General features: G+C 43.2%; 1 protein-coding gene and 1 long non-coding RNA gene across 4 annotated transcripts in view; one reads left to right on the forward strand and one right to left on the reverse strand.

Annotated features, from left to right (window-relative positions):
- Positions 1 to 772: 772 nt before the first annotated feature.
- Positions 773 to 7,656, reverse strand: LOC142496675 (uncharacterized). Of its 2 annotated transcripts, none has more exons than XR_012802080.1 (3): positions 6,809 to 7,656; positions 2,404 to 2,495; positions 773 to 1,145 (listed from the first exon to the last, which is right to left on the reverse strand). It is a non-coding gene; the product is annotated as an uncharacterized LOC142496675 (long non-coding RNA). The 2 variants fall into 2 exon arrangements; XR_012802081.1 differs by lacking the exon at positions 6,809 to 7,656 and adding an exon at positions 4,177 to 4,729.
- Positions 7,547 to 25,319, forward strand: part of SCN3B (sodium voltage-gated channel beta subunit 3) — a 66,135-nt gene continuing 48,362 nt past the window's right edge. The window contains exons 1-3 of one of the 2 annotated variants that reach the window (XM_075603399.1): positions 7,547 to 7,965; positions 8,043 to 8,082; positions 12,252 to 12,334. In XM_075603399.1, coding sequence (XP_075459514.1) covers positions 7,921 to 7,965; positions 8,043 to 8,082; positions 12,252 to 12,334 — 168 coding nt within the window. In that variant the 5' untranslated portion in view covers positions 7,547 to 7,920. Of the gene's footprint in view, positions 8,083 to 12,251; positions 12,335 to 25,319 lie in introns of both variants that reach the window. The other variant, XM_075603401.1, reaches the window with a different exon arrangement.

Consider the following 25,319-nt stretch of genomic DNA (forward strand, 5'->3'; position numbering starts at 1 on the left):
GCTACTTAGCATCTTAATTCCTATGGAAGCCGTAAGGGTGTACTTAGTTTTTTCACACATAGCTTCTCCATTTTGGCTTCATTTTTGTTAAATAAATCATGACACGGTGTCATATGTCATGTGTTGTTGTTCATCTGAGGTTGTATTTACCTCATTCTAAGACCTGCTAAGGAACAGATGATTGTTATTATGTCCTGATATGTAAAGCCATAGGGGGCTATGCAATAAGCTCCGAGCTTTCGCGCTGGCCTGAAAAAAATTAGCACGTCCGATAAAAAATGAAGCCGGCGGCGCGATTCACTAAGGCCCGCAGCCCATTTTTTATCGGACGTGCCCAAAACTGGCTTATCGTGCGTGCAATGTATTTCCCCCCTGCTATCGCACTTAAAGTTCCCGTACGCTAGCTGATTGAAAAAAAAGCCGCTTGTAACATTTGCATGGAGATTTGCCATCTACATGCAAGGCTGTTACAGGCGATCGTACAATAAATAAATACATTTTAATTATAGTGTACATGAGCAGGGTGTCTCCCCAGCTGAACCGCATTGGTTTCAGGTCCGAGGACCCCCTACTTCAGGAGATACAGGCCCCGTTATGGGGTGCCGGTATCCCCTGCAGAATTTCAATGTCCCGGTCACGTGACGCGGACGCTTGAAAGTGCAGGGGATACCGGCACCCCATAAAGGGGCCTGTATCTCCTGAAGTCATTAAAAAGACAAAGAAATACATTCAAACAATCTCTGAAAGAACCATAAAACGCATTAGCCAACATAATACAACATTAACTACAAACGAACACCAATCGCAAACATTTTATTACATTAAGCAGGAAAAATACAAACAAATACATCCACATAAGAAACTGACATTAAAAAAACCAACAGCAATACCAAGCCAGAAATACCCCCCAAATATTGTAATAATAATGTATTAATTTGTATCCTAAAGTGGTACCGATTAATCAGTTATCAGTCAATATGCCTCCCCCAAAAAATCAACAATCACATCCAATGAACAAACCTGTCAAAAAAGACATTTACAAACATTCTATATATTACTTACCATTAGAAGCGGTGGCCCTCCGACTCCCGGGGTAACAGGAAGCTCATAATGTTCTGTATTGTTCTAGAAGTTTCTACCATATTCTGTTAGGAAAGTTATATGTGCACCTTTGTGGGTGGAACCCCCAATATACACAGCCCAGGGCCCCAGAAATTCTTAAGACCGTTCTGTATACAGATACAACACAGCAGCAGCTGTCACTGAATTCTAAACGAACTGACCTTCTCCACAATGCTCAGACAAGAACAATTGAGCTCTATTTTAAATATTAAAAGTAACCTACTAAAGCATTTGTTTTACATTATTTAAACAGCATCAGAGCATTGTTTTGTTTTATTCCTGAATCAAATCAGAGAAAGCCAGAATACAAAGAAACACAGCATGGTCAATGCTTGATCATACTGTAGCTTTGAAGTTCTCTGGCCTGCACTGCTAATGAGTCCGTAGGCGCTGAGCTTTTATCAACTTCGCTGTTTGTAAAGCATTTTGTTTTTGTTCCACTGAGATAAATGGTCTATTTTTAGACTAGTGTTGCATTCAATAGAAGGTAAAACTAAAGGTTATTTATATCTGTATGGAAGTCCCCCATTAATGTTTTTCTAGCAGATTAGAAAAACGTAAAGTACAAATCTGGCGACAATATTCTTTATCCAATAAAGTGTACATGGAAAATGGGGGTAACAATTTGATTTTCAAGGTGATACCAGTTTCTATATCAATGCCATGTTCTATTATAACAGAAACAAATAGATTACTGCAGAAATGCTAGTCACTCTTATAGAAATGAATGACACACATCACCTATCTTCTACATACCACACAATCCTTTCTGTTCAGAGTATGTAATATGAGGTGGTATCTCAGTTTACAGCCTATTTATATCTCTGGGTTTCTGCTCTGTTAATCATGGTACAGACGAGCCGGATAAGACAGACATTGGAAGAGGTTTAGTTACTTCAATCTTTGGCCTTTCTAAAAGACTACGGGGCCTATTCTATAAGCCTCGATAACCCACTTATCGAGGCATTTTCAGCCAAAATGCCTACTGCTACTCTGTAAGGCTCGATAAGTGGGCGATGAGGCCTGAATCGCCAATTTTTTCAGCCGTCCAATTGAATTGGAGCTGTACCATCTGACCCTATAATGTGACGTCACCTATACAAGGCCTGTTCCGTCTCATTTTAGCTTAAGAAGACGTCAAGGCAACTTCCGTTGCTGGATTTAAGATGGGGCTCTATTGGATTACAAAAAAGAACATAGAAGATTAAAGAAAACAAGAAAAGAATGACAGATGAAGATAGAAGAAGGAGAAAGAAGATGGAAGAAAGAAGATTTTTTTACTTGATGCTGTTCTTCAAGGAGGACGGAGTCGGTTTGCAGTTGATCGAGTCGAGAGCCAAGAGCTTCCTGAAACGCCGGGTAGGTGAAGACTTCTAAAGGTAAGATAAATATTGAATGTATGTAAATATCTTTTTTTCAGGTTTTTTTTATTGTATTTATTTATTTTTATGTTTTTCATTGCTCATTGACTGCCAATGTATTAATCTGTGGGGTACCGATAAATACAGTGACAGGCAATGCTTTTTTTTTTTTGGCAAATGCTTGTTTTGTATTGATTGGTATTTTTTCCATTTCTGTTTATTGTTTTGATAAAATTGTTTTGAATTTGAATGGCTTGTTTTTAGTACATTTGTGGATTGGCTAGCGGTTTTATTTCTTGATTTGTTTTTGTTGGTTAGATGTTTCTTTAATTGTATTCTATTATTTTGGTATATTATAATTTTTATTCTTTAGCGGTTTTGGTGTTGGAATCATTTTATTGATGTGTAGTTGAGGCTTTTTAGTTCTATAATTTTGTGGTGTTTAGGTGCTTGTTTATTTCTTTAATTGTTGTGTATTGTTGTGCTTGATTGTTTTAATAGGTTAGCCATTGAGAGCTATAGAGTAGTGGCTTATCATGCCCATATTATATTGGTATTATACCACTGTGCCAATCAATGGGTAGAGGGTGGGTATAATGGCCCTTGGGTGAGTGGTTAGGCCTCCCAGGTGGGTAACGGTAGAGGGTGGGTTAACCCCTTAATTACTATAGCGGTTATTAATCGCTAAGGTGATTAAGAGGTTAGGGGCTATTAGATAGTATTTTTCATGTACTCTTGCTGGCAACAGAGGACATGGACCTAGAGAATGCTGATGAGGACACCCTTCATGATGGCAGGGGTAAGTAGAAAGTTTTATTTACATTATTTATGCTGGCTGGCTGGCAACTGTTTGATTTTAAATGAGCAATTATCCATATGTGGATAATAGTTATTTTGCCCATTACTGTACTGTATATAGGGGTAGAGTAGGTGGATAGTAGGGTTGTTGTTTGTATTTTTTTAACTGGGGGTAGGGGGATTGGGTGAAGGATGGATGTTTAGGCCTACCGGGTGATAGCAGGAGGGGTTAACCCCTTCATTACCTAAGCGGTATTAACCACTAAGGTTATGAAGGGGTAAACTCCACTTGCAACCCCTCCTCCCCCCAAAAGGCCTAAACACCCACCAAGGGTCAAATACCACCTTCACCGACCCCTGCTACCCACAACAAAATGGGCACTGGTGGTTAACCCTTCATTGCCTTAGTGGCTAGCTGCTAAGATAATGAAGCTGTTTTAATAAAATGTTTAATAGTAGTGTACGTGAGAAGGGGGTCTCTGAAGCAGAACCACATTGATTTGAGGTCCAGGGACACCTGCTTTCTGAGATACTGGCCCAGTTATGGGATGCTGGTATCTCTTATGCATTTAAATGTCTCGCGTCACGTGACTGTGGGAATAAATGCATAGGAGATACCTGCACCCCAGAAAGTGGGCCTGTATCTTGGGAAGCAGGGGTCACCGGACCTGAAATCAACACGGTTCTGCTCCGGAGACCCCCTGCTCATACACTAGTATTAAAATGTATATTAAATGCGACGGTAGGGGGTAACCAGGCTCTCAAAAAAAGGTTAAGCCCATTTTTGGTTACCCCTGACTTGTGTATAAGGGTTTAAGAGAGTTAGCTCTTGGACCCAGTAACATTTATGCTTCAACTTTACTGTGTGAAAATTAAGTATTTTTTGTGTTTTTACCTTTCCAGGCATGCCAGCGAGCAGGGATTGCTAGGGGATGAGTTTCAAGGGGGTTTTGCGCCGTCAATGGTGTAATCCTTATTACTGAGTCCCCACTGCTTCACCTTGTCTGCCGACTGCAAGGGCAGATGTTTAAGAATTTTCCGCTGCTTAGTGCATGACCCCCCTAATGTCACTAGTAAGGTGTCACTGTCTGTGGAAATACCATTTAGACTTAGTAAAGTATCCTTGGTATCCTTAATATAGGACGGTAGTGCCAAGACAAACAGCCGTAAGATTTTATCAAGGTATTTGCTGCTATTTTCTGTGAGATTGTTATTCCCAAACACTATGGGCCTCCCCGGAGGTCTTTCTTTGTTTTTATGTATTTTGGGGAGTGTGTAAAACGTGGCTATAGTAGGTGTTTAATCGTAGTGTTTAATGATGAGAATATTCAATATACTGAGCACATAGATATGTGGCTAAGATTTATTGATGATATTTTCTGGATCTGGAGTGGCCCGGAAGAGCTATTATCGGAATTTATTGGAAAATTAAACATAAATACTCTCAATCTACGATTGACCTCAGAATACAGTAGATCTACGGTGACTTTTCTAGATCTCATTCTAACTAAAGATTCATCAAATGAGATTCAAACATCTGTATTTAGAAAGTCTACAGTACCTCAATAAATAATTTGTTGTTAGCACAAAGTCAGCACCCGGATTCTTTGATAAAAGGGATACCAACAGGTCAATATCTCCGTCTGAGACTAAACTGTTCCACATTAAAAGATTTCAAAAAACAATTCTCAGATCTAAAGGACAGGTTCCTAGATAGAGAGTATTCTCTAAAAAATATACAGAGGGCATACAACAGAGCTCTCAATAGCGAAAGGGATACCCTATTAGCCCCCAATATCAGAGCAGGGGACAATCAGATCAGATGCATTGGAACCTATAGTCACAGATGGCAAGATATCAAAAAAATATTTGCTAAGTATTGGCATATCTTGAGATCTGAGAGTGATTTAGCACTTGTTCTAAAAGAAACACCAAGCATCACCAGCCGAAGGTTCAAAAACCTGAAGGATGACCTTGTACACAGCCACCATCAAAAAAGATCACCCAAAACATGGTTATCATCCCCACCTAAAAGTTGCTTTCCATGTAAATGCAGCAAGGCGTGCCAATATATACAGTTAACAAAAACCTTTAACAATGCAGACAACACCAAACAATTTGAGATAAGACATTTCAATAATTGTAAAACCTTTAACGTTATTTATCTCATTAGTTGCACATGTGGCATAAGATATATAGGCAAAACAATCAGGGAATTAAGAAGACGCATACTGGAGCACGTAAATTCTGTTATTAACAAAGCAGACACACCAGTGGCACGCCATGTAAACTCGGCACATACTGGGGATCCAAGATGTCTCAGATTTGCTGGAATAGATCATCTGAAGAACAACATGCGGGGTGGTGACATTGACAAAAAGCTCCTAAGACGTGAAGCCGAGTGGATATATTGCTTAAAAACCCTATATCCAAGAGGCTTAAATGAGGGATTTACATTCACTCCTTTTATATAATTATTGCCTGTTATTCTGTGTAAGATCCTTAAACAATCATACTGTATAGCAGATATCCATCTTTACATACAATTGTGTATATCTGGTGATATAGCCTTATGACTAATATTAACATCTATATTTAGATCATAGATGGACTGCTGTATGACTCAATTGACATCAAATAGTGGCATACAAAACTTGCTGAACAACCCTTTGGGTCTCATCAGTCACACATCAGCCCACAATAACTGGACAGGACTTGACCAGTCAGTGTATTATACACTTATGTATATAGTGCAGTGTAATTATATTTTTTTACTTTTATCTAATTTCTTTATAATTATTAAATAAGCATAATAAAAAATTATTAGTGTTTATAAGTTCATAGTGTTTTAAACAACAGGGTATGCACGTTTGCTATCTTTTATTTCTATTATAGGGTTAATTAGCATACTATTGTCTATTTGCTATCTCCTATTTCAATCATAGGGCTAATTAGCATATCAATAGTTGCTATAACAACGATGTAAGATAGCTTGTGCAACTATGCATCACCAATCGAGGCGATCTTATACATCATAGCATGATTATATCAAAGTTGTGAGCCTGGAGCTGCGCTTATTCCTTATAATTAAGGTATACTATATATAAGCAGTAGGGGGGTGTTCCCTGTATTCACCTGCCCATTACAAAGCTCCGCCTGGAGAGAAACACGTAGGGCGTCGTGACGTGGTGACGTCACATCACGTGGTGCCGACGATCTGTTGACTGCCGTCGCCATTGTACTCGGTGTCTCGTATGCGGATTTTCAATGCCACAATACAGCTAAGTACTCCCAATCAGTTCTAAATACAATCTATGGTCATTTGCAAGACATCTATGCGCCATCACCGCTGTCACTAGTCAGTGATTCCAAAGTAAACCTTGGCAGTGATGTTGGAACTGCGCTGCCCTTAGAGAGCAGCTTCCTCATATTTGAGCTTAGTTAGATAAGAGACCCCAACACACTGTTATCTGCTTGTGTAGCCAGGTCCCCTCTGGCTCCCCGGTCCTCTGATTTCCCCCTCTTACCTCCGCTGCTGTGGGGGGCTGTTGTGGGTGGTGACGAGCGTTTTCCGGCGGTGCCCTCTGCAAGGCGCTGCCATGTTTGTTATGCATGTACACGCGTGTAGGGTTCGCACATGCGCAGATGCGCGGGACGACTCGCGGCGGCCATGTTGCGATTGACCGCGCATGCACAGAATTAATAGCATGAGCGGCAGCCATTAGGGAGCTTCGCACCTGCACAAGAAGTGAGGTGCTGCCGGGGGGGGGGGGAAGCAATCAGGTGCGCGACAGTTGCAGCCCATAGATAGGGCGAGCGGTCACCGGAGGCTCCGGCGGCTCCCTTTGCAGGGTGCCGCCATTTTGTAGTTGAACTCGTGCAAGCGCTGTAGGACCCCACGAGGGCGGCTAATAGGGAAAGGCTCAAGACAGGAACTACAAGTCCCATGAGCCTCAGGGTAATGTCACATGCTGCGGCTAAGTCAATAGGGCGGCTGCATTTGCAATTAAGGCCTTTTCAGTGCAAGGGAGCTCGCGCTGGCAGCTTTGAATAGGGACAGTTAAGAGAGGCTGCAGTTACATGTTGCTAGGCAACCAGTGAAGCTGTGAGAGATGACAGTTTTGAATAGGGACAGTTAAGAGCTGCAGTTACATGTTGCTAGGCAACCAGTGAAGCTGTGAGAGATGACAGTTTTGAATAGGGACAGTTGAGAGAGGCTGCAGTTACATGTTGCTAGGCAACCAGTGAAGCTGTGAGAGATGACAGTTTTGAATAGGGACAGTTGAGAGAGGCTGCAGTTACATGTTGCTAGGCAACCAGTGAAGCTGTGAGAGATGACAGTTTTGAATAGGGACAGTTAAGAGAGGCTGCAGTTGCATGTATTATTATTTATTAGCTCAGGCAGTTAAGGGAGAGACAATTGAGGAGTTAGAAGTGAATTATTGAGCTAGAAGATAGTGAGTGAGTGTGCTAGGAGATAGGAAGCCAAAAGATGTGTGGTGGACTAGAGGCATATACTGACCCAGAAGTACTGATCCTGATCCTGAATGGGAAGGGGCACAGAGGGAACTTGCCCTGAAGAGAGCATTATACAGGGAACCTGTCTAATGAGGTATTGTGCTCTATATGAAAACAATTGATGCTGTGCAAGCCTGGAGCCGTTCTGCCTGACAATAAAATACCTGTGAGTTGCAAAAGATCCTGGCGCCCTATTTCTTATCTTGTCCTGTTCTTCCAACCACCAACTATCCTCCATTACAGCCAAGACCTGAACCCACCAGAGAGAACCCTGAGATCACAGGTAACTGACCAAGGAGCTGACACTCTTATCCCATCGGGAGCGGAGAAGAACCCTGTTCACACATGTACACCCTACCCCCTGCTGCCGGGGTGGGGGGGGGGGGGTTACACTTGCAACATTTGTGATATAGCACATACTGTGGGGTTACATGTGTACACAAATATCCATGTACAGCACATCAATTGATAGTACTAGGCACTGTCATTTTGCAGGTTATCAATGAACAACCATCGCTGTTACTAGAGTGAGTGAGTCCAAAGTAAATCTTGGCAGTGATGTTGAAACTGCGCTGCCCTCAGTAAGCAGCTTTATCATATTTGAAAACAGAGAAAATACTGTGCGCTACTATCTAACCCAGAATTTAGAATATAAATATAGTGCAGTGACTAAACCACATAAATAAGTGACCAAGAAATAAATCACAATAACCACAGTGAGGGTGTATATATGAAGAAATTATATCACATAACCGTGTATTTGTAGAGGCGTCTGCTGCTACATTACTTGCATTCACTATTTGGCGTTGTGCCCTGTTTCTTTTGTTTCCATTATCATATTTGAGTCTAGCTAGATGAGGAATCCCACAACTGTTATTAACCTGCAATCCTGTGATGTGGCATTCACTGTGAGCGATTTATGTGCACATACAATTTTGCACAGCATACTAAATGATATTACAAGGGCTGCCAATCTACTGTGCTGTTTTGTCATATTCTGTTGCCTAGGGTATAATAACAAATAGACATTAGTATGATCTTTTGTGCAACTGACTGATTTTAGTATGAGAACAATATAAACATCATATGGTTGTTTGGCACCATTCAACAGTACAGCAGTACTATTTCATGTGAGCTCACTGATAATTGGAAGTAAGACTAACCCAATGTGTATTGTAGGTTTCTATAGTGTTGGTATGAACTCTAGATGTGTATGAGGCAAGATAAATAATGTTATGAGGCATTGTTGAGGGTTCATTGCATTTAGTGATCATGCCCCCTGCCAATTGTAGCCAAGTATCTGGCAATGACTACACTCAAATGTAATGGACAAACAATGCTTAACTGCTGTTCATCAATGTCAGTGTCAATGGCGGCTAACTTAAGGCAGCAACTATTATTGATCTAGGCACCACGTGTTAGATTTTAATGAGTTTTTTATGTATTTTTCACTTAATCACTGTTTGTTTCACTAGAATGTATTCACTATAACATAATTAAAAATTAGTGTGGTGTTCACCACTAATGTACTTTCTGTGAATGACAGATTGACTTAGTCAGCCTTTCATTTATGTGTTAGAATTAATTAACCTGTGTACATAGCTAGCACCCATTTTTGTAAAAAAAAAAAGACTACATGTTAAAAACAATCAATTGTGTGAGCGGTGTACTCTGTTTTGTGTTTGTATCCTTATATTTCACCACCCTAATGATATCTGGGTTGGAGTGAATCTATGCCGGTGTGTAGAAGATTGAACACATTTCCAGTAACCTGTTGTTGCCCATACACTACTGCTATCCTGTGAGAAGGCTGCACATACGAGCCAAGACATCCAGTGAATTAACACACACCTGATTCTACTGTCTGCACTTAGATTGTTTTTCTTGTTGTTGCTTTTCTTCTGTATGCTCCCCCTGGGTTGTGAGAATACATATTAACTAGCTGCACCAGCAGTTAGCCTCTCCAGAGCAGATCAGAACTGCTGGCATGCTAGAAAGCACAAACTTCACCGCTACACTCCAGCATACAGAGACAGTGACTCTGTCACACTATATAATTGAAACAATGGGTCTCAAAAGCTGAAGCCCATTCAATGTAGCTCCCTGGACACATTGCTTCCAGATTTACGTACCCCTATAGAAGATGCCGGTAGCCACTCTGCTCGGCGACCAGGGTTTACATTATGTCTGCGTTTCAATGCTCACATGTCCAGCAGGTCAATAGGAAGTCATGACGTCATCAGGTTCGGCTTCCTTTTGGTCCGGGTGACAAGGGAGCTTTAAACTTTAAACCACAGTTAGCACTGCTGAAGCAGGTACCAGCACACCCTATGTAGGTCAGTATCTCCGGAAGCAGGGAGTACCCGGAGCTAAAATTTATGTGGTTCTGCTCCGATGACCCCATGCTTCAACATGTGTAGAAAATGTAAATAAATGTTCCTTTACGAAAGAAATCCGTGCCGTTTTTTTCTTTCTTTCATTTTTAATGCAGGATTGAAGCAGTGGGTCTCTGGGGATAAACCCCATTAATTTCAGCTCCAGGGACTCCATGCTTCTGGAATTACTTGCCTTTGAAGGGGGTACCAGTATTTCTGCATTTTTTTGCAGTTTAAAGCCCTTTCATCCCATGGGCCAATAGGAAGCCAAACCAGATTAGGTCACAGCTTCCTAACATAAACCCTGGAGTGGCTACCGATATCCACTACAGAGATAAGTATCTCCAGAAGCAGGGAGTCCCCAGGGCTGAAATGAATGGGGTTCAGATCTAAAGACCCCCTACTTCAATCCTGGTTTTTTTTTCTAAGGAAAAAAGGAGAGAAAAAACAGCCTGGATTGCCTCTTTAAATGTGCATTCCAAGTTGCATGCATCAACGTTTTGGGTGGGAAGCAAGGGGTGTTCGGAGCTTAACTTCATTAAATTCAAAACAGGAATGTCCTGGGTGTCTACATTTCCTGCGTAAGAAGACCTTGCTATTGGCCACGTGAGTGGGTGTCTGGTGGTCCCCGGGTCATCCCCACGGGTATCTGGGGGCCCTCTGGTTGTTCCAACTGGTGTCTGGGGGTTCTCGTGTGCTTCCCACAGGGGTCTGGAGGCCCTTGGGTGGTCCACGCAGGTCCCCATAGGGGTCCCCGGTTCCTCCCCGCAGGTGTCTGTGGATCATCAGGTGGTACTGTGGGCATCCAGGGGTCCTCCGGTGGTCCCCGTGGGCCCCCGCTGGCCTGCGGTACCAAACCTGTAATTAAAAAAACAAAAACATGGCCTACATTTCACAAAATAAACTCCCCCGCCCAAACACATACAGTATAGTAATGGGCAAAATAACTATTATCCAGATATGGATAATAGATTATTTGCCCATTATTAAACACAACATTAGCCAGGCAGCATAAATAACGTAAATAAAAACCGTTCTACTTACCCCTGGCAATGTGAAGGGTGTCCTCGTCAGCCTACTGCAGGTCCATGTCCTCCAATGTCAGCAAGAATACATAATAAATACAATCTAATGGCCCCTAGCCCCTTAATCACCCTAGCGGTTAATAATCGCTATAGTAATTAAGGGGTTAACCCACCCTGCCCCGCTACCCACCCGGGACGCCTAACCACCTAACCCGGACCCACTATACCCACTCTTCACCCATTCATTGGTACAGTGTTTACATCATGCTCATAAAATATGGGCATGATTTACCCCTATCTCAAGAAATGGGGAAGGAATAAAAAAAAAACAGGACCAAATAAAACACATAAGACTGCCAAATAAAACACATTACATAGCCAACTAAATGCATAAAAAATGACAATAAAACAATTGAATGGCACAGTGGGTACATTATGTCCATATTATATGAGCATTATTTAACACTATGCCAGTCAATGGTCAAAAAAAATCACAAACAATCTCCTATACATTCCATACAATCACAAAATAAAAACAAATTAAGAAGTAAACACAACAAAATTAACACCAATCAATTAATCAAATCAAAAATGAAGACCAGAATAAACAATTAAAACACTAAAACAAAACCATTAATTAATAAAATAAATATCCAAATAAACTGCATCATTCTAAAACAAGTCACAAAATAATCCAACATTAAAAAGCAAACACCAATCAAAAGCCAGAAATAAACCATTTAAAACACCACCAAAAATGACAACATACAAAATACAAACACTAAATAAAGAGCATAATAAATAAAAACAAATTACCAATATACATGTAAAATACATAAAAGCAAGCATTTGTCTAAACAACCATTGCTTGTCCCTGTACTGTATGTATGTAAGTATATCCATAAAGTTACATACATACATACATACATAATACATACATACATACAGTGGCAATGAATGGGCATAAAAAAAAATCAATCAAAATAAAAAATCAAATTTAGAAAACCTGTAAAATAAAAAGAACATACATTCAATTTTTTTCTTACCTTTAGATACAGTATCTTCAGCCTCCGTTTCCCGTGGTTACCTCATGCTCTCGAACATATCCACGATCCGAAAGAGCAACGGCCCACAGGTAAAAAAATACAAAGTTATTTTATTCTTTCTTTATTTTCTTCTATAAATTGTAATCCATTTTAGTCACTTTTGGGGTCTTCTGGTGACGAGTAGGATGGGGTGAATACAGGAAAGGTAAGAAACACATTGATTGTATTTTATTTAATTGTGTTATTTTTTTAGGTTGCCCATTTACTGACAATGTATTTATCTATGCCCCTTTCTGGGTATAGATAATCACAGTGAAAAGCAATGCCTTTTTTGGCAAATGTTTGTTTTTATTTCATTGTAATGTATTGTATTTTTTGTTATGTTTTTTTTTAGCTTTCCCATTTTTGCCATTATGGAAATCCATGTCCGTATTGGGGGTATGATTCACCATTGTTACAATCAATGGGTAGAGGGGATGGGAGTAGTTTACCCGGGGAGGGTGGTTAGGCCCCCCAGTTGGGTAGCGTGGGTGGGCCTTTAACCCCTGTGATGTCTCAGTCCCAGCGTCAGATCTTTTGTCCAGATCAAAGGCAGGAAACACTGTATTTTCTAAGCAGGGGTTTATTTACAGGGTACAAAGCAGGTACAGGGTTAACTCATAACACAAAACAGAAACAAAAGACCTAACTCCTTCCAGGAGTACTGACTTTAGAGGGCAGTGACGGCATCACACCCCTTAACTACTGTAGTGGTTACTAACCGCTAAAGGGATTAAGGGGTTAGTGGCCAGTAGTTTGTTTTTTATTGTAATGTTGCTGCCACGGAGGACACGGAGGATGGTGATGAGGACAATGGCGGCCTTCATCCTGCAGGGGTATGTAGAACTTTTATTTACTTTATGCTGGCTGGGTAATGTTTTATTTTTAATGGGCAAATACGCTATTATCCATATCTGGATAATAGGAATTTTGCCTATTATTGTACTGTATATGTTGGGGGAGTTGGTGGGGGTACAGGGGGTGGGTAGTAGTGTTGTTATATTTTACTGTTTATTGGGGGAAGAAGGGGTGGGTGAAGGGGTACTTGGCCCTGGTTAGGACTACTGGGTGGGCAGCGGGAGGGGTTAACCCCTTCATTACCATAGTGGTTACTAGCGCTATGGTAATGAAGGGGTTAACTCCTCTTGTAATCTTCCTGGTAGGCCTATAAACCCACTCTGGGTCAAGTACACCCATTCACCGACTGCCTCTACCCCCAATAAACCAGGTACTGTGGCTTAACCCCTTCATCACTTTAGCGGCTAGCAACAGTTTTAATGTTAATTTTAATAACAGCGTATTGAAGCGATGGGTCTCCTGAGCTGACCCGTATTAATTTCAGCCTCAGGGACCCTCTTCTTCCAGAGTTACCAGCCTCAGTATCTCCCTGCATTATTTAAATTTCCCACGTCACATGACCGAGACACAGGAGATACCGGCACCCCATACCAGGGCCTGTAACTCGGGAAGTAGGGGTTCCCTGAGGCCGGGAAGTAGGAGTTCCCTGAGGCTGAAATGAATGTGGTTCAGCTCAAGATCCCCCCATTAAAACAGCACAATCGCCTGCAAGAGCTGTGCACAGAGATACAACTCTCTCTGTGCAGCGCTTTCAGGCTGCAGTTTAAGCAAACACAGATTGTGCGATACGTCTTTGAAAAAAAAAAGTATGTAGATAAAAAGTTTTAGATTTTTCTTAGTGAAAATCGTTTTGACACACATTTTTTTTATAGTGCGGTAAGAAAATGCAAACTCTCGGCATAGGGAGAGAGATATAGATATACAGTATAGCAATCCAGAAACAAGGCACTCACATATATAGTTAAAGGTGGTAGGTAGGGTGCGACCCATCCAGGTGTCAGCAGGGTTGCCGAGGGAGCCGGGACAAGTGTCGGACAAAGTGGTCGGACAAAGCAGTTGCCCCCTGGCCCCTGCACTCCCCAGCTGCAGGGCCTCCCTCACTCTGTCCCACGCAGAGCTTCTAACGTCAGCGCACACCGGAAGTAAGCTGGGCTCCTCATACAGTGCGTGCCAACACGAGAGGCCCCGCGCACGCCAGCGTCAGAGGCCCGACAGCCCCCTGAGACCTGAGACCATCACCAAGGTAAGTCTCTATTTTTATATGTATTGGGAGGGGAGTGTATTTGTATATGTATAATAATAATTATAATAGTAATTGTTTGCTCTTGTATAGCGCTGCTAGTTTTACATAGCGCTTTACAGAGACTTTTTGCAGGCACAGGTCCCTGCCCTGTAGAGATTACAATCTATGTTTTTGGTGCCTGACGCACAGGGATAAAGTGACTTGCCCAAGGTCACAAGGAGCTAACACCGGGAATTGAACCAGTTTCCCCTGCTTCAAACTCAGTGTCAGTGCCAGAGTCAGTGTCGTTACTCACTGAGCCACTGTTTCTTTAAATATGTATTTGGGGGGTTGGTATGTATTTGGGTGGTGATTTTTTTTGTATGTATTTGCGGTGTGGGGGATTGTATGTATTTAGGGGGGAAAGGTTTTTTGTATTTCGGGGGGTGGGGTTTTTTGGTATGTATTTTGTGGGGGGATTGTGTGAGGGGAGGCAGGATTAAGTGAGAGTGGGGAGTGTGCGGGAGAGTGAGAGGAGAGAGTGGGGTAAGAGAGGGGGGAGGGAATGAGAAATAGAGGGAGTAAGAGTGAAATGCAGGGGAGAGAAATACATGCGAGGCGGAGGGGAGGGATTGAGTGAAAGTTAGGTAATTGATGGAGAATAGTGAAAAGCGAGAGAGGGTTAGTGAGGAAGAAGGAGTGAGACAGAGGGGAGAGAAATACATTGGAAGAGGGGGGGGAAATAGAGGGGGCTAGTGAGGTGTGAAAAGGGGGGGTGGGTCTCGCAAGACCGCCAACACGAGGGGTAGGGGGGAACCCGGAACATCTTTATACCCTAGACCACAGACAAACCCATGAAAAAATCACTCCTTGAACCCCTGGTGACATCATGAGTCCGGTGGAGACCTAGTAGGGCCAGCAGGGCCCAAATCCAAAATGGAAAAACAAGGGGGAGTGGAGAAGTGTGGGCCTAAATCAGGATACACAAATAATCACTTAGTACAATGATGTGATGATCAGTAAAGTTACCAGTGCTAAGCTGATCGTGGAGAGGGATGAGCGGCTAATTGCGTCCATAAGGAACTGCCACAGAACTAGGGGAAGCCATGGGTAGCAGACCATTGTAGTCACATACCAACACGGGGACTGTCCTTGTCACAGTGTCTGATCAGACTCCGACCCAGCTGGAGCACTGTGTGGGGGTCCCAGCAGCACTCGCATCCATTGTTGTCTCTGAGTCAAGTAATGAGCTGATCGGGAACTCTTACAAAGGGTGTGTTGATCGTGGGTCAACCAGTTGCTTGTATCCACAGAACAGAAAAAATGTAAAAAATGCACAAAGCAGCGCACTGCCCAGAGAAGTAGGGAAACAGGTGGTATAAAAATGAAAAATGTATTGCCAAACCAACATTACAAAAAAGGAGGAGAACCCTCCTACGCGTTTCACACAAACGTGCTTTATCAAGGAGTATGGTGTGATGCCTCAGGGAGCCCCTAATATAGTGCCAACAATCATATCTTAATTTCAAATTTTGGCACCAAAAAACAGGTGCGCATGACATCATTGCAGGCGCGTGCATGCTCTTGCGAGTGCGCCCGTCCATGTGTGCACATGACCTCATTACGGGAACGCTCTCCCGAGCACCCCCTCCAATGGGTCAGGGATCCCACATCCGAGGAAGCGGAGCTAAGCTCCATGGCACTCTAGAAGAGCTGCGCGTGCGCTCTGTAAGCAGAGCGGGGGTGCGCGCATGCGCTGGTGCTAAAACTGAGGTCTGAGAGATGACAGGTAAGAAAGGAACACGTCGCAAATAACGTGTTCCCCGATTCCTTACACCATAGGACTGAAGGGAAGAAACTAAGGCACACCCCTGTCATCAAGCCCGAAGAGATACATGCACTGCAGCTACAACAGGCGCGTGCATGCCCCTCCAAGCTGAGTCAGGCAGGGACCCGATCTCTCCCCTGGCTAAAAAAAATGTATATATGTAGAATATCCTTTATATATAATGTATATCTACTTATATGTGTAATACACCTCCTAATTGAAAACCAGCTACTGTATGTTTTACACGTGTTCTTATTTTCTTCAATTCATATAATATTCAAAAGAATGTATATATAAACTTGTTAATTTAATTTATCCTCCTAAGGAGATATAATTAATTGATGACTCAATTCCAAGGAACAATCAATAGAAAGCTTTAAACTCCTTTTAAACTTCTTTTAATGAGACCCTAATTATTGTACATTGGGAACGTGGGAGGGGGGGAAGGTGAGGGGGACGGGGTGAGAAGGAAAGGGGGTGCTGGGTGGGAAGGGGAGGGAAAGGGGGAGCGGAGGAAGGAAAAGGAGAGGGGAGAGGAAAAAAAGGGGGAGGGGGAAAGGGAGAGAGGGGAATGGGCTGGGGAAGGGGAAAAGGGGAAAGACAAGAAAAAAGGAATAATCAATAAATATAACATAATTTTCATATAATCCCCCAGATCATGGAAAAAGGGCAAATCAGTTCAAAAAGTGACTGAGATTTCACTCTATATTGAGGCCATAAGGTGTTTGTGTCTTCAACATGAAGATCCAATAGGCCTCCCTTCTGTCTAATAGGTTGTTTGTTACCTCCTCGTTCTTTTTTTGTGTTTCAATCTTTTTTATTGTTTTTACAACGCAGTAACATCACTGTAGACATTGATCTTCGCATCATCAGGTATATGTTCAATGTAACATTTGTAGAATTTTAACATAATAAGAAGCATAGCAGTTCTAATACAGAGCTTGTGTTATAGCAGCTTTGTGAACACATCCTGTGGGGCATACTTATAGTAACTATAAAATAGGTAGAGTTGAAGAAAAGGTAAGGTAAGTGTAAGGAATCCACACCTCGGTTTACTGCTTACCTTGCCTTACAGACCTGTGCAGTCCTGGAACACTCCCCATGATATATTCTGCAGTTGTGCAAGCTATTACTGCAGCCCCAGCTTGGGTTCAGTCATTAGAGCAATGCTGTCACACGCCCCTTCTGCTATAGGTTCGCTGACCTTTAAATACAGCTTTCCCACAATGCTTCTCGGCCGAGCATAATCCTTCTTGGATGTTCACTGTGATTGCCACTACCACCTGTCTTGGCCACCTTGTTGCTGTTTTCATGTTCATGTTCATGCCCTTGTTCCTAGTTCATGTTCCCAGTGTCCTGGTTCCTGTGCTGAAGCAGTGGATGTCCAGCGTAACTTCAGCTTCCTGTTTCCTGAGGCCTGCTGCCCTACCCATAGCAGAGGCCTGTCTCTGGTTCCAGGGGCCTGCTGCTCTCTCTACATTGCAGAGGCCATGTCCTGGTTCCTGTGCTGAAGCGGTGGATCTCCAGCGTAACTTCAGCTTTCTGTTTCCTGAGGCCTGATGCCCTTGCTATAGCAGAGGCCTGTCTCTGGTTCCTGGGGCCTGCTGCTCTCTCTCCATTGCAGAGGCCGTGTCCTGGTTCCTGTGCTGAAGTGGTGGATCTCCAACGTAACTTCAGCTTCCTGTTTCCTGAGGCCTGCTGCCCTTCCCATAGCAGAGGCCTGCCTCTGGTTCCTTGAGCCTGCTGCTCTCTCTCTATTGCAGAGGCCATGTCCTGGTTCCTGTGCTGAAGCGGTGGATCTCCAGCGTAACTTCAGCTCCCTGTTTCCTGAGGCCTGCTGCCCTTCCCTTTGCAGAGGCCGTCCTACTAGTCCTGAGGTCTGTAGCTCCCTCTCCTTGCACAGGCTCGTTCTGGGCTCCTGCGCTGAAGCATTGGTTTACCAGTGCTGCCCGGTGGTGTGCCCACTCCAGCCTGCCTACCCCTTCCGGAGACCAGTACCATGGGCCATGGTCGCCGCACGCGCAGAACCCGCTCCCACCCTGCAGCTTCTACGCTGAAGCGGGACCTAGTTAACTTCCTGTTACCAAAACTCCGCTTTGATAACGTTCACCCTGATGTCTCCTATCCTGATCCTGGCTCGTCCACTGACTACGCTGCTCTCTCCAGTCCCGACCCTGTTATGTACGACTACGAACTACGCATTCCGGATCAGTCTGCGTGGTCTAAGGTCGGTGATTATACAACCCCACCTCAGCCCCGCGGTCCGGTCCTGGTTTGAGGAGCGGCCCGGGGAAGGATCTGATAGGGGAGAAGAGCCTGGGAGCGGACCTGATGGAGCAGGGGCAGGGAAGCGTGTGATGCGCGTGTAGCGCCTGAGGAGGCGGAGTCTGGTGCACGGCGCCAGTAAATGGAAGGCTGGGTCCGCGCACGCCCATAAGGGTGATGCGCGAGACCCGGAAGTGCGGGAGCAGCCGTGGGGGGTGTAGCAATGAGTGAGGCACGCCGCCGGGGAGCCTGGGCGGCACGGAGACAAGGTAAGGAGGCGCTGGAAGCGGGTGTACCCGCGGCGCGGATCCTTACACTGGTACTATTCCTGGTCCACTTCTTCATGTAGAAATGCACTGTTCCCTGGAGATATGATGTCTGTTTTTTGTTTCACATATATTTATCTTTTTCTTGTGTTCAAATTTAAACAGATGTGTTCTTCAACAGAAATTATATCGTGCCCTTGATGCTGGATCCTCCTGCATACATGCAGTGATGTCATCTTTTTTCATAGTCCTGCATCGATCTTTAATCATTCAGCATGTTTTTTTTACAGTCATGCAAGATCTTTGCAGTGTCCATTAATCGACCCCTTTGTGTATTTGTATGGACCGTTATGGTATGGGGATGGTTCTATAGCGGGGGGAGGACGGGGGCTCCCGAACCCCAGAACGTGACTGTGCTGTGTACACTGAATTGTTCGCCGTCATACGTGTCATTACTGGGGGGGAGGAGCGTATCCTTACCGCATACCCTCTGCTACTATCCCCTTGAGTACACTGTGCATTTCCTGGCGTGCCACTCGCGCATGCGCACCGCAAAGTGATTGAGGTGGGCGGGTATTCCAGCTATATGACGCTGACGGCGGTGATACGCGTTGCTAGGCAACGGGCGGCCGCCGAGCATCATGGTTGTGTATACCACGCTCTATCTCTGACGGGTGAGTGGGCTTGCGCGATTGGACAGCATTAGTTTCCTATGCATGATGGGTATGACATCACTGTTTTGGCGTGAAATTCAGGTACAGGTTTGTGTATATAATGTATGTATGTTTCAGTATCAGGTAACTCCTTGATAAAGTGCCTCACGGTACGAAACGCATAGGAGCTTTGTACCCTCCACCGCTTTTTAATGCAGCATGAATAAATTATTTTTTTTATTGCCATATGACCAGCTCCTTGTTGCAGTGCACCTTACACTACATTTTGGATTCTCTCGAATATCAGGCTTTGAATCATGGTCCAAAATTTCTGTATTCGCGGGCAGTCCGACCAAATGTGTACCATGTCCCCTCTCATACCACATCGTCGCCAGCAGAGATCTGGTGTTCCTGGGAAGATCTGGCTCAATCTACTCGGGGTTAAGTACCATTGAAATAAAATTTTATATATATTTTCTTTCATGACTGTATGATGTTTTAGATGCAGATTCCCAGATATCCCTCCAGTCGTCATTATCTATTTCTATATTTAGGTCTTCAGCCCATTTCCGCATGTAATTGTGGGGTTGGGACGTTGCGTGAGATGCTATCCCCATGTATATTTCCGAGATTAAACCACCTCTGTAGAGGCCTTCCATACATAACTTTTCGAAGTTCGAAAGTGTATTAAATTTGGAATTCTGAGAGAACTTTTGGAGAAAGTGTCAGATCTGTAAATAGCTAAAGATTGGGAGGTTCTGTCTGTGGGGTTTTTGTTTTTGCTCCTGGTATGAGAGAATCTCTCCTTCTTTGAAAAGATCTTTTGCTGCTAGCATGTCCATACTTCTGAGTTGTTCCACATATTTAGGGGGACATCCCAGTGGAAACCTTGGGTTGTGGGCAATTGGAACCAGGCTGGAAGGGTGGGTGGAAAGGGAGTATCTTTTTTTGCTTTTGGACCAAATGTCCCATGTGCATCTCATCGCCCCAAGCTTAAATCTTCCCGTGGGGCTCTCCCCCTCCCCGGAGCTTCATAGTTCCGCCGCCAGAGTGGAAGGGCCCACAAAGGCAGACTCGATCCCCAGCCAGCCACAAGTTGCTGGATCACAGTTCCACATCACTGCTTGTTTTACGTGGGCCGCATGGTAGTATTTGATAATATCAGCCACCCCCATGCCCCGTCCCGATCTCAGTGCTAGCATTACCGATCTTGCAACCTGTGGTCTTTTATTCTTCCAAATAAATTGAAAGATTCTGTTTTGGATATTTTTGAGATCCCTAATCGGGACTTTTATTGGAAGGGTTTGGAAGAAGTACAACAACCTAGGCAAGATATTCATTTTAACTGCCGTTATCCTTCCAATCCCAGATATTTGATAGTCGTTCCAGGACTGAAGATCTTTTTTAATTTTTTCAAATAGGGGTGGGTAGTTACATTGGTATAGTGAATTGTATGTGTTTGTTATGTAGATTCCTAGATATTTGATGTGTGTTTGGGACCATTTATATTTAAAGTTTGCTTGTAACAGCTTGACCTCTTGGGCAGGGAGCGTTAAATTTAGTGCTTCAGATTTGTCATTGTTGATTTTGTATCCTGAGGCCTGTCCAAATTTGTCTAGTTGGGATTGCAAATTTGGCAGCTATATCAATGGGTTGGCTAGTGATAATATAATATCATCTGCGAATAGTGAGATCTTACAGTTTGTTTCGACTATCTGGATACCCTGGATATTTATATCATCTCTGATTATTGCCACCAGGGGTTCGATCAATAGTGCAAAGAGAAGGTTGGACAATGGACATCCCTGTTTAGTTCCGTTTTTAATTTTGATGGGGACTGAGTCTCCTCCTGGAAGCTTAACATAGGCAATGGGCGTCCTGTAGAGGGCTCTAACGTAACGCCCTCCAGGAATGGGCTTGAGAAAACAAATTTAAGCCTTGTATGATCCAAAAATGCCCACTTTATTCTATCAAACACTTTTTCAGTGTCTAGACTTAATAGAATTGCCTTTGAACTGGTCAGGTGCACATGGTCCACAATATCCATGACCTTACGGGTGTTGTCTGAAGCTTGTCTGCCCGAGACAAAGCCCACTTGGTCCGAATGTATAAGTTTAGGGAGTATTGGGGTTAATCTATTTGCTAAAATTTTGCTGAATATTTTCAAATCTGAGTTTAACAGAGATATAGGTCTATAACTTCCACATTGAAGAGGATCTCTGCCCTCTTTATGGATAATCGCTAAGTTGGCCATTGAGATTGTTGACGGGATTTCCACACCCTCCAGGAAAGTGTTAAACATCTCGAGAACATATGGGGACAGCACCGCTCTGAACTTTTTGTAATACAGGTTGGAAAAGCCGCCTGGGCCTGGTGTTTTATTAGTTTTGAGTTGGCTTATTACTTCTGCAAGTTCTTCCTGAGATATTCTTTTTTTTTAATATCTGCGTATCTGTCTCTGATAGCTTTGGAAGATTGCATTTTTTAAGATATTTGGATATTGCCTCAGACCCTGTATGTCCTCCCCGGTTAAATTCTAGATTATATAATTTGGTACAAAAGTTTGAGAATTCTTTCGCTATTTCTTTGTCTTTATATGTTGTCGCTCCTGTTTTAGTGCGGATTGCTGGGATTTGAGATTTAACTCTCAGACCTCTTAGTTTGTTGGCTAGAAGTCTGTCTGCCTTATTGCCCTTATCGTAGAACCGTTGGTTTGTCCATCTTAGCGCTCTCTCCACCTCATCTATTTGTATTTTTTTGAGTTCCAATCGAGATCTTTCTAATAATTTGTATAATATTTTTGAGGGGTTCTGTTTGTGTTTTTGTTCGATGTTGGTCAGATTATCCGCTGCCGCTTTGTATTTTTTTAGTTTCTCTTTTTTTTTATATGCTGCGATAGAAATGAGGTCCCCTCTAATTGAGGCTTTTTGTGCCTCCCACAGCATTGCCGGGGAGGACACTGAGCCTTTGTTTAACCGAAAATATTATATGAGTTTTTGTTTAATTACACTCTCTGTCTCTTGCGAATTTAACAGAGAGTCATTTAATTTCCAGGGGTATCTACTGTTTTTGCTAAAAGGCAGAGAAAGCGCCAATTCGATAGGGCATGGTCCGACCACGATATAGATCCACTGTTAGACTAAGCGGATGCCTGGAAAATATTTTTATGAAATAGTCAATCCTCGAGTAGGACTGATGGGGGGCTGAAAAAAACGTATAGTCTCGCTGGCCTGGGTGCTGGATTCTCCAGATGTCCACCAGCGAGAAGCTTTGCAGTAATTCTTTGAAATCCTGCGCTTTTTTAAGGGTGATTCTGGAGTGTCCAGCTCCCGTAGGTTCTGATTTATCTAATTCTGGGGTACTTGCCATATTAAGGGAGAGGGGGGCGAGGGGGAGGGGGGGAAGGGGGAGTAGGTGGGGGGAAGGGAGAGTAGGAGGGGGGGGGTTGGGGGGGAGGAGGGGGGAGGATGGGGGTATGTTTCTTCTGGTATCTTGTGGATCCGGATATTTTGGCGGCGATCCCTGTTCTCATGGTCCTCGATGGAATCCTTGAGGGAGTTTATTTCATAGCCCAGGCGGCATATCTCATCTTCCGCAGATGTTTGTGAGAGAATCACCTCCTCCAGCTTAGTTTCAACTGTGTCTGTGCGCCCCTCTAATTCTTTTAGGTCAGTTCTGACCCCATTTATGGCCGTTTGTAGGTCTTGAAAGCTGTGTCTCATTTTGGTGAAGAATTGTTCTAGTAATTGCTCCAAATATGTTTTTGTGACTTCTTCTCCCTTCCCCGGCTCCCCCCCAGCCCCTCGTGTGTATACAGTAGGCTCCTGTGAGATTTCTTCGGCGCCATCTTGGGAGTCCGGATTTTCAGTTCCTCGGCCCATCAGTCGTCGTGTGGTCGCACAGAACTTAGAAACGTCCTGATTACTTGCTTTTTTAAGTTTATTTGCCATCTCTAGGCATTTACCTAGTCGGGTCCCTGAAAAGCTCTTTCTAGATGCTTTAAGGCAGGGAGTCTTGGGAGCTCTTCCCTCAAGTAACCATGCCGGCTGACATCACCGGAGGTCTCTCCCTCCTCGTTCTTTTAATGTCACCTTTTCTATGCCCCTAACAGTTAGATTCCATAAACCTCCCAAATGGCACTCTGTAAAGTGCTTTGATACGGGGTGTGAGCAGTCTTTTTTCTTTATTAGTCTCTGATGTTCCATCACTCTTGCCTAAGGACACTTGTAGTTCGTCCTGCAGCCGCAGGTTAAAAAATATATGATGAATTGTGAGTCACAGTTAATAAAAGATTTGATAGGAAATGTTTGGTTAGAATTAGAGGCCGAAAAACAAGATGATGGTTTCATCAGGTGACAGATCTTACAACCCCCACATCTGAAAGAGCCTTTAGTCGTAAAATTCTGAGTGGGAATTGCAGGATTTATTAACAATACTGGGGGATACTGATTTAGCTATTGTATTTGCTCGTCTATAGACAAAGCATGGACCCTTGTCTACAATATTCCTCAGGCTGTGATCCATCCGTAAAAGATCCCAATGTTTGCGCATTATGTACCCGAACCTGATCACTATTTCTATTAAATTGTGTTATAAACATAGGAATGTCATCCATGTCCTTAACAGTATTCTCCTGTTCGTCTGTTATTTATTTTTTTTCAACTTAAATTTTATTAGGCTCGTACATCATTTACATACAGAATATACTTTTATAATACAGGATCATCATGCAAAATATGTAACTCAATTGTGTGCAAGGACCTACGATTACAGACAAACCGGGCAGACAGACAGACGTACATACAGCCCCCGGGATGGGGGGGGGGTGTTGTGGGGGATGGGGGTGTGTGGATTTCTCCTACTGTGGCTCCGCCTCTGTTATGCTCCAGCTGGCTCTCTGCGTCTGAGGGGGCAGGGTGCTCCCCTTATTTCGGTCTTGATTTACCTTACGATCCCTGTCTGCCGCTATCTAGGTGTTCAAGGGGGTACCGTTTCATGTCTGTTATTGGGAGACTTCCTGTAAACATTTTTGTTATATTTTTTTCTTTTTGTCATAATTATGTTTTAGATCTACTTGATCCGTTCGGGATGTCCCTTTCATTTGATCAAATAAGGATTGACTATCAATGGAGGACACCTCCTCAAAGGCTAATTGTAAAGTCTCATGTTTGTATCCCCTCTGTAGAAAATATTGGGTCAGCTCCCCAGACTGACATAGGAAATCCTCTTCAGTGGAACAGTTCCTCCTGAGCCTGAGGAACTGACCCTTGGGGATACCTTTAATCACTGACCGCGGATGGCCTCCTAAAGCAAAACACACACAATTTACACAAAATGAATAAACTAGATATAGACTCATTCTTGCCAGAAAAAAACTAATAAACAATACCCTTTACTATTGGATCTCTGAAAATTAGCTTATTGCCGTGGATTTTTCTTCTAAAACACTATACAGTTATGTCAGACAGAAGATATTGATCCCTTACATGATAAACCAGCTTTGATTGCTTTTTATTGTTTTGATGACTCAACAAAGAAAAAAAGAGCTTTACAAGTTTTTGAACATTTTCTGGATACAGAATCTAGAGATATCTCAGATCTAAAAAACACATTTTCAAAGATTAGACAAATTGTTAATCCAGAACACGAGAGCCTGGTGGGACTCAATAGAGGACACCTCCTCAAAGGCTAATTGTAAAGTCTCATGTTTGTATCCCCTCTGTAGAAAACGTTGTGTCAGGTAAAAAAACATGCATAGTTGTGCAGGTGAGCCTGTCCTTAATTTTGTACATTTTCCGAGCATGCGGGAGCTAACGTCAATCCAGGTGTCATGCTGCCGCAGGTTATGCAACCAGAACACTTTAAGCAGCAAATGTCCACACAGGAGTATATTTGTTAAGTGGGTCCGTTATGACCAATAGATCTTTGAGGTTCTTACCTCTT

The sequence above is a fragment of the Ascaphus truei genome, chromosome 6, assembly GCF_040206685.1.
Source record: "Ascaphus truei isolate aAscTru1 chromosome 6, aAscTru1.hap1, whole genome shotgun sequence".
Taxonomy (NCBI): domain Eukaryota; kingdom Metazoa; phylum Chordata; class Amphibia; order Anura; family Ascaphidae; genus Ascaphus; species Ascaphus truei.